Source organism: Arachis ipaensis, chromosome B06 (assembly GCF_000816755.2).
Source record: "Arachis ipaensis cultivar K30076 chromosome B06, Araip1.1, whole genome shotgun sequence".
Lineage (NCBI taxonomy): Eukaryota > Viridiplantae > Streptophyta > Magnoliopsida > Fabales > Fabaceae > Arachis > Arachis ipaensis.
Window position 1 is genome coordinate 16,710,855 of NC_029790.2, and position 9,856 is coordinate 16,720,710.

Genomic DNA, 9,856 nt, shown 5'->3' on the forward strand with positions numbered 1-9,856 from the left:
TTTTTTTGTTGTGTTATTGTCTACGGTATCTTCTAACTTAACAGGTCAAGGTCTAATTCGTCACGAATTTAAACTCCTTTTAAGATTTTACTACTGTTACATGCACAAGGTGGAATTGAACACCAAAATTTACTTAAGTAGATAAGTAAACTGACCATTTAACTAACCCAAATTGATTTTTAATGTATATACTAAAAAAAATAGGAAAATCAAGTCCAATCGTTAACTGCATGCCTTGTGCCCAACTGGAAAAAAAACTAACCCAGTCTAATATTTTCATCAATTGGCCCGCAATCAGGTCCAAAACTCAAATTAATTGTGTGGTTATTATCTATTAATAAAGTCACCAAAATATACTAATCTACAGTACTCACTGTGAAGTTACTCCTAGGTTGCGGACTTTGTGCCTAATAGGCTACAACTTTCGATCAACAGTTGTCAGAACGAATGACGACCAAATGGTGAACATTAGCTACATAATCAATACGTGTATTCTACATGTGTAGAATCAAACGACTATATGGCACAAGGCATGTAGTTAATGATTGGACTTAATTTTCCTATTTTTTTAGTATATACATTAGAAAGTAGTTTGAGTTGGTCAAGTGGGCAGTTTACTCATCTACTTAAATAAATATCGAGAATTTAATTCCGTCTTGTGCATGCAGCAACAGTAAAACCTTAAATGGAGTTCAAATTCATGACGAATTAGGCCTTAACCTGTCAAGTTAGAGGATACCGTGGACAACAATAAAACAAAAAAAAAGTATATATATTAAAAGTAAGACTGACAATGGATAGGGTAGGATAGGTTTGGACTCTATCCTAACCCTATCCAAATCCTACCATAATCCTATCCGCAAGTTAAAAACTTTTTTAAAACTCCACCCTAACTTTACTCGCATCCTAGGGTTTTTAACCCTACCCTACCCTACCTGACCTTATCTATGGAAAAATAAAAAATTAAAATAGTAAAATTTATTTAAAATTTTATAATTTTTCTAAAAGGTTTTTTTGTATTTTTATGCATATATAAATGCCCATTTTTAATTATAGTTACTAGTAAATTTAAGTATTTAATAAATTCATTAGGCATAAATTAAAAAATATGTTGGACTTACTGATTGTAGAACTTCAGTTGCATGGATCCCATACGGACGCTGCTATTCTATTATGCATTGATATGTTATTTTTGCTAAGATGCTATCTATATCATTGATTGACAACATAATTTTTATATGTGTTGAAAAAATCTCCTTTTTATAAAGTAGCAGAACCCATATTTACTCCATAGTCTGATTTCATATATTTGTTATAAAAAAAATTCTTAATTTAAAAACTGAGTCTATGTATTTTTGTTTTTACTTTTTTTAATTATATTGTGAAAAGATAAACTAAATTTATATTTTACAATAATATTATTTATTTTGCGCATAGCACTGATAATATAGTAAGATAAGAAGATTTATTAAATTTGTCTTTTAAATAATCTGATTAACACAAATTTATAACGATAAATTTTTAAAAAATATATTTATTTTTACCACTTGACTTTAATATTTTTCATAGTAAAAAAATTATTTATTAAATATTAACTATAATAGTGGTATAACTAAAACAGTAGTGTTTATATAATAATATTCTTTAAAGAGATATAATATATTTTAATATTATTTGTTAGGATTGTTGATATAAAGTATTAATAATTTGACCGAAAATTTTGGATTTATTACGTTTTAAATTTTTTCTTAAAACAAAAAAAATGACTTACCAAGTACACATAAAAAATATAAATAATGATAGTGATTAATTGCATAGTTGGGTAAAGAGAAGGCAGAAATAGGAGAAGAAAAAGAAAAATGTGAAGAAAATAATACAATATTTTTTTTTGTTGTTTAAACATGAAAAGAAACAAAGTAAATATTATCTTATATCCGAGCAGATGATTTGCTGGAGATCAACACAAGGCTCAGACCAAATAATATGGTTAGAGTTACTCTTGGCATCATATCTAGCCATTCAATCCGCAACTCTATTTGCTTCTCGGGACACCCACTCAACGTGAATAAATCAAGGACGAGATGAAAGCTCCTGAATCTTGTGAACTAAATCTATTACTTCAGATGAATATCCACTTGTAAGCTCATGCATGATGGGCAGAATGTCAAGACAATCCATTTTACATATAATATCCGTCAAACCGCAATCCCAAGCTAAAACCAATCCCTATAAGCAGTAAATAAGAGAATAATACAATATAATCATAGTAGCAATGAGATAATAATAGATTTATGTATAGAAAATAGTTAGAGAAAAGGATAATACAATACGAAAAGACCATATGATAAAAATAAAAAAAAAATAATTCTAAAATTCCAGAAGAGGCTTGTGGTCCGTCTCATATTGGGCCCGTGGGCCAGGCCATAAGAAGCAAAAAAAAGTCCATTACCATTTTCAATATGCAGAGTGCGCCAGAGGAGTGAAGAAGAGTGAAGAGAGGAAGGAGAAAAAAGAGGGAAAGTTGGAGAATCACAAAAAATGTTGAAGCTGTCTCGCCTTCTACCTTCCATTTCCGGTTCCAGGTACTACAACAAACACTTTTCCTTTACCTTTCAAATGATCAAAACCCCAAACTCAGCCTTTAATTTTTTTGTTAATCAGTCCCCGCTTACTGGAACCCCTCTCCTTTACAAAACCTGATCCTAGGGATTGTCTTCGCCATTCAGCTGCGTTTTCTACAGCTACCAATAATAAATATGCTGCTAAAGGTATTTTCTTTCTTCTTTATCAATTATGCATTTATGCTGAACCATTTCGTTTGTAATAATATGCTTGTGTGCATTAAATTGCAGGATATACCTCAAATCGCATATTTGCTCCTTATTCCGTTTACAAGGGCAAAGCTGCTTTCTCTTTGAGTCCTTGTCTTCCAACTTTCACCAAGTTGGATGTTAGCTCTTAAACCTTATACTTGTCACTTTTCACTATGCGGTATTTATTTTGTGTTTATCTTTGCATAGAGTGGGGCCGTTGTAGTTGATCGCCGTGGTTCAATGATGATGATTTTCATGCACTCCATTGGGGAGCGCAAGTATGACTGGGAGAACAAGCAGGTAATGCTTTTGCTTCTCCGACCACAAGCAAGCAATTTGTTGTTAGGTTGTGACTTTTCTTTAGTTCAAAGTTCAAACCTTTCTTTTGGATCGAAAACCAAGTTGCCCTGATGTATATCCTGTTTCTTTGGATCTTCTTTCATCTATCTCTTATTAGAATCACCTTTTTGCAGAGATTTGCTCTTTCGGCCACTGAAGTTGGCTCTTTGATAAGCATGGGCCCTCAGGATTCTTGTGAATTCTTCCATGACCCCTCCATGTTATCGAGGTTGGTTATCTCACTCCAGCCTTAGTTTTTCGACTGCCATTAAATTATCGTGAGAGAGGCGAATGAGATTGAATTAGAGATACATTTAGGTATCCCGCATTACCCTAATGATGGGACTTTCTTTACATACTTTGTGCTGCAGTAATGCTGGTCAAGTGAGAAAAAGCTTATCAATTAAGCCTCATGCAAGCAGCAATGGCTACTTCGTGTCTTTGAGTAAGATTTTGTGTAATACGTGTGTGTGTCTGTGTGTGGTTTTTGCCCCCTTCTCCTTTTGCACTTATTTTACGTTGAATAATGTATTCCTTGTTCATTTGGATTGTGTCTACTTTGGCAGCTGTTGTCAACAACCTGCTAAATACCAAGGATTACTTGAGTGTCCCTGTCACGACTGCTGAGTTTGCTGTGATGAAGACAGCTTGCAGTGTATGTCATATTTCTTCTCTATATATACTGCATGAATTGTTTCAGTTACATTATTGCTTTCTCAGGTTATGCCTGCTGAGTTTCTGATTGTAATTCGTTGCATATCAGAAGGATGTTATCTGTTATCCTATTTTGAACATTTTCTTTTCTGCCATTAGAGGGAAGGAATAAAAACAATGACTATCATGTCATTTTGTATGCTTATTGTTCCGGAAAGTATTAGGACCAAAGCTAGTACCAAGATAAGGATTGAGAGAGAAGAAGATAGAACTAGAGAGGTTGAGAGAATGAATGAGGAGAATATGAATCTCAGCTCAATGATAGAACTAATACAACAAGTATAATTATGAAATTCTTTTAATGCAAGGTAATGAGATAACAGATATAAGAGCTAACTCCTAATCGACTATCCAGTCTTCATCCTTTCAATTCCATTAAGCAACACAGTTCTAGTTTTCGAACTTCGGTTAATTCATTACTAGAATGCCGTAAATCTTTATTCGTTATCTATATAGCCCATTGAATTTATTCAGAGTTCAACAGAGGTCTCTGTTTGGATTGTTATTAGCGTCAGCTGGTATTGCATACTGTGCCCTGTCAGCGAACCAAGTTTTGTTTTCATTTTATAATCTAAATATAGTTGAATGAATATGTGCTAATTTGTTTGTCTGGACAAGCCCACGCACAGAACATCCCGTTGACTTTTTGCACAATTTACTTGAGACGGGAAGAACCTAGAAACATGTCATTGGGCGGCTAGAATGTGTCATGCCAAGTTTCTTTAACTGCTGAGTTAGGATTCAGGATTTGCTTTAGATTCACTATTCATGCAAATCATCTGTTTCATGTTTAATACGCTCCTTTTATGACAACTTTATGGTTTGTCAAATTGTTTTTCAATGCAGTTTGCATTGCCACACATCATGGGTTGGGACCGCATGACTCATCAGTCAGGGGGAACGGTTGGTCTTCAATCGAAAGTGGAACCACCTGCTTTAGACTTGGAATGGGATAAGTAAATTGCTGCATATGAGATACTTGTGTGAACTGAAATATGTAATGGATCCTTGTTGTTTATGCAGTAATGCCATTTTGTAAATTGTAATATCGAAGACTAGATTTGTTTTGGAACATAACTTGTGATAATCTTTGGATGAGACATGAAAAAGGGATGACCCATCAAATGTCCCTATTTCTGAATCATTGTATTGTTGTTGACCTGTGCTGATATCTGCTAGTCTTGTATTCCTCTGGCTTGTGTTATTTTTTTTAGATTGGAATTAGAGGTTAGTTAAGGCTAAGGATATTTGGATTATTGATTAGTAGTGGAATGGAATAGAGTGGAACAGAATGCATGAGAATTCGGTCCAAATTTTTTTTTTCTCCTTTTAAATTTTACTTAGGTTGATTATTGGTTGAAAAAATGTTGATTTCCTAAATATCTAATTGTTCTGTTCTACTGTTTGAATATTTAGTAATAGAATGAAGTCATATTTATTTTTTTCCCCAATATTATTTAGATATTTCAATTGTATGTAAGTTGGTCTTTTGATTTTTTTTTTTCCTTGCTATTAATAATTTTAACAAGTATGTAACCAATGATGTCATATTAGCTAAATCCGTTATTTTATTATCTCATTTATAATTTAAAAGAAGTATGTAACCAATGATGTCACTAAATGCCTCTTAATTAAGCCAGTTTTATTAGTAATACGATATGATAGATTTAGTAGAACTAAATATCTACAGTATAAAAGAAACGGTCCAAATTTAAATACAACGCGTTTGAATACTGAATGTTGAATAGTGTAACCCTTCAGGCCTTCAATTGGTCAAAGCCAATTCCTAATCAACATGTAATGTTACATTATCTTAGACAATTAGAAAAACTGAAAATATAACTTCCTCTTAATTTGTTTAATATACTATCTTCTTTTTTAGATTTAATATTTCTCAAATTTTAGTTTGACCTTTTTTTTTTCTTTTTCTACAAGTGATGTTCCTTATGAAGAAATGTGTTGGTTGTGCCTCCAAAGTCGAACACAACAGCATGCACAACAATAATGCGCATCATAACCCCATTTTAATTGGAGCACAGTTTCTCAGTCAATGACCTACGTTATGTCTCAACTCTCAATAAAGTCAACCCTTATTAATTGGTACTACTATAATTGATTTTCTCTATTTTAACCTCTATCCTATATCCATAACTTGCGTAGTACATATATAACTCACATAGATATTTAACCGCGCCAAAGAAGAATAATAACAAAAAAAAAAAAGGTACATTGATATAATCCAAGAATGTTTTCAAAAGGTATGTAGGAAATTAAAATACCTTGAATAATTCAAATTAGAAGTATTATTTTTCACCTCTCAAATAATAATTGTCATTTAATTTGCATGATTAAAAATATTCTGCCAGAACTTATTCCTTAAGAAAATATAATCCTAGAACAACCACCCTTTTCATACATACACAATATAATATTAACTACTTCGGAAAACCCATTTTATTATACTGTACAAATATCAGCTTGACCAAAAAAATGCTTCCATATAATTAATTTGGTTATAAAAATACAATATTAAATCAAGATTGCTTTTATCAACCTTTGACCATATAATGAATATGTTCCCATATAAATATGAACAGTGCAACCACCCTTTAATTTAACCTACTTGGCCTTAGCTTCTCTTCTTTTTCTTTCTTTCTTTCATCTTATTACATGGCACCATCATCAGCATCAGGTTCTTCAACAGATCAAACAATCACAGTTGAAAAAAGTATTTCAAGAACAAGATTTGCAGAGCTGGGAATTAATTCATGGCCCAAGTGAGTAACTAATTCCTCTTATTTGAGCAAGTATATAAAAAATATTTGATAACAAAAAAATATTAGCTAAAAACTGCGAAAATTTACCTTCTGACTTTATTTAATTCATCCTATAATTCGTAAATAAATATTAAATAAGATAAATTTAAACTGTTTTGACGAATTTATTTTATCTTCCTATAATGTTGTTATTGTAGATGGGCTTGTCCTCCTGGGAAGTACAAGCTGAAATACAATTCACAACAGACATGCCATTTGGTGAGAGGGAAAGTGAAGGTTTATTCCGAGGACTCGTCTTCTCCGGCGGTGGAGTTTTGTGCCGGCGACCTTGTCACCATTCCCAGTGGACTCAGTTGCACTTGGGATGTAATGGCTTCGGTGGACATGCATTACAAATTTGAGCCCTCTCCTGCACCTTCATCTCCTCCTCATTCTTGATCTCATGAGATGAATGCATGGAAGAAAAGAACCTCTAAATATATGTTTGTTTAATTTTTATTTTATCAAATATATGCTGGCTAATATTTTTTTTTTCATCTAGGAAAAATAACAATAATGAATTTTCTAATATATATAATTTAGTTTAATATATTGATATTTAAACTCGCATGTTATTATTTCCCCGTTTCGTCATGCTATACGAATTAAAATTAGGGTGTACATAGGTAGGGTAAAACCGAGTTTAATATGACCCAAATCTGATTCGAAATATACATAGGTCTATTTATTAGATCCGAATCCGGTTCTAGACCCGATGAAACCAATACACTTTCGGACTATAATTATACCGGGTGAAAACCGAGCCGTTAACATTACATTACGTTGATACCTTCTTGTAAGCTAGCATGTAAAAATATCCAAATTTCCAAAACTCCAACCATTATTTAACATGGTAAAATTCACTTAGAAAAATATAACAAGAACCAACCCTTCTTCAAAATTAAAGCATAACCACAATCAATACTAAAGTATAACCACAATCAATACTAATATTGTCTAATAATACCAAATATTTAAATCAATACAAATAACACAATATTATGCATTAGTCTAAAGTCTTATGCGTTCTTAACATAAAACATTAACTTATAGTCTTATAATGACTAATAACACAAAGGGAAAGTATGAGTAGCCAATGGAATATTTGTACAATGTGAACAATGGAGGTTTAAGGAGTATTAGAGATATAACCATTAGTGTTACCTTTTTTCATCAGCTGAAACTTTTGAGATGAGTGGTATCATAACATGGTATTAGAGCTTTAGATCCGAGAGGTCAAGAGTTTGATCCTTGGTAAACCCAAAATCAGTTTAAGCTTTTAGGAAGATGTTTATTATCCCTAGTACTTGGATGATTATTCTAAATAGTATGGGAGATGTTCATTTTATAACTCAATAGCCCATTGTACACATTGTACAAATAGTCCATTGTCTCTCTAGTGGGATCCTAACACAAAATATTAAGGTTTACAATACTTAAATTCCACATAAGAATAGTCATGATCCATCACTAATAACACAAAATATTAATTGTGTATGATGATCGGGTCACCGAATCGACTTCGGGTGACCCAATCCGAAATAATGACCTAGTCTATTTTTGAAACTATTATCCGACCCTAAACTCGATGAAATCATACTAAATTAGTCCTTAAAATATTTAAAATCGAATCAGACTTTCGATTCGGATCGGATCATGTGCACCCCTAATTAAAATGTTTAGCATTAGAAAGAAGAGAAGGAGCATGCATGCAATTGCACTAAAAGAAAAAAATAAAATAAAATAAATGAGGAGGTGCAGTGCATGCATTTTTCATGTTTGTTTGACTGGTCAGATTTGACCATTACCATCAATCTATCTCATAATACTTAAATAAAATTAAAGATGCAGTAATTGCCAGCTCTGACTTACTTGGAATTTTCTTTCTTGCTTTCTATTTCCATTTCATATTTATGTGCTTGTCAAACCCTAAATTTAATTCTCAGCTGTTTTTGTAATAACTGTGCAATATATGTATATAATTATAAAGTAAAATAATATATGTTCCACCTTGCCATTCTTATACTCAGATAGTCAGATTACTTATTTATTTATTTTATTATTATTATTATTATCTACATGCATGCATGTTGAAGCTGCTGAGCCATTATTTTACAGTTTAATTTGCATAACTGATGTCAGCACGCTTGCCCTCGAAAATTAAAGTAATATACAAGGTAATACATAGTCTTTGCTCTCTACTTTTTAAACACTTTATAGAAAAGTATGAAATCTTAGTATACATATATAAATGTTCAAAATTTTACAAAACCTTGGAGGAATAAAACAGGGTACAAATCAAGATAAACATTCACAAAATAAAAAAGTAGCTTATGTGACAAAAAAGGCTACAAAACAGGCTGACAAAAAGTATACTTTATTACCGAATTATATATTATACTGCAAAGGGAATATATGAATTATGAATGTGCGTCTTTAAGGAGCTTTTGATTTTCGAAACATGAAAAGAAAGTAAACAACTGTCTTGAATTTGCAACGTGCTGCGTTCATGCTGGTTCTGTGTGGAGGATACATACATTACCTGTATGATTCAGTGGAATCTAGAAATGCGGTTATTTCTTTACTTTTCTTTTCTGATATTTTTTCACCATTCTTATCTGATGATGATACGCTGTTTCACAGTGCATAAATTAAATATAATTGAGTAAAACCATACATCACTTTGTGAATCACTGTGTATAACAGACAATTATATGTGATAAATTTTGGAGGATAAAAATAAAGAAGTTAAAGATACATATGTAATAATGTAGTTATCTTGTATAATTGCGAACAAAATATGAATTATGGTAAGGAAAAATATTAGGAGTAATATTTTTTATTAATATTAGTTTATATTTTAAATTAATATTTTATTTTTATACTATTAGAATTAGAATGTAAAATTTAAAATTTATAATTTATGATAAAATATTATTTTACTCTTAATAATGTTTACACCAAAGTCTAATTAGTTTGGTCTTTTAACATTTTAAACATTTTATTTTAGTCTCAAAAATTTTGAACGGATTCAATTTTGTCCTACTATACTGTTCAATTTGAATCCAATCATTAACAAAAATTTTTTTATATTAGTAATCATTTGTAGGTTGATTTTACTTATGGACTAAAATTGAACGTTATATTGGCTCTTAAATATGTTAATTATTCATG

General features: G+C 31.4%; 2 protein-coding genes across 3 annotated transcripts; both read left to right on the top strand.

Moving 5' to 3' along the window:
• LOC107645750 (single-stranded DNA-bindig protein WHY2, mitochondrial) lies at window positions 2,443–5,113 on the top strand. 2 transcript variants are annotated; one of them, XM_016349835.2, is made up of 8 exons: window positions 2,443–2,582; window positions 2,662–2,768; window positions 2,853–2,950; window positions 3,021–3,113; window positions 3,287–3,381; window positions 3,524–3,597; window positions 3,719–3,807; window positions 4,713–5,113. In XM_016349835.2, exons 1-8 carry the CDS (start codon window positions 2,539–2,541, stop codon window positions 4,824–4,826), a joined length of 714 nt encoding a protein of 237 aa, XP_016205321.1. In that variant the 5' UTR covers window positions 2,443–2,538; the 3' UTR covers window positions 4,827–5,113. The 2 variants fall into 2 exon arrangements, with proteins under 2 accessions (XP_016205321.1, XP_020959802.1); XM_021104143.1 differs by having other exon boundaries at window positions 2,463–2,582; window positions 2,707–2,768.
• LOC107646421 lies at window positions 6,465–7,135 on the top strand. The gene is made up of 2 exons (XM_016350605.2): window positions 6,465–6,643; window positions 6,841–7,135. Exons 1-2 carry the CDS (start codon window positions 6,537–6,539, stop codon window positions 7,079–7,081), a joined length of 348 nt encoding a protein of 115 aa, XP_016206091.1. The 5' UTR covers window positions 6,465–6,536; the 3' UTR covers window positions 7,082–7,135.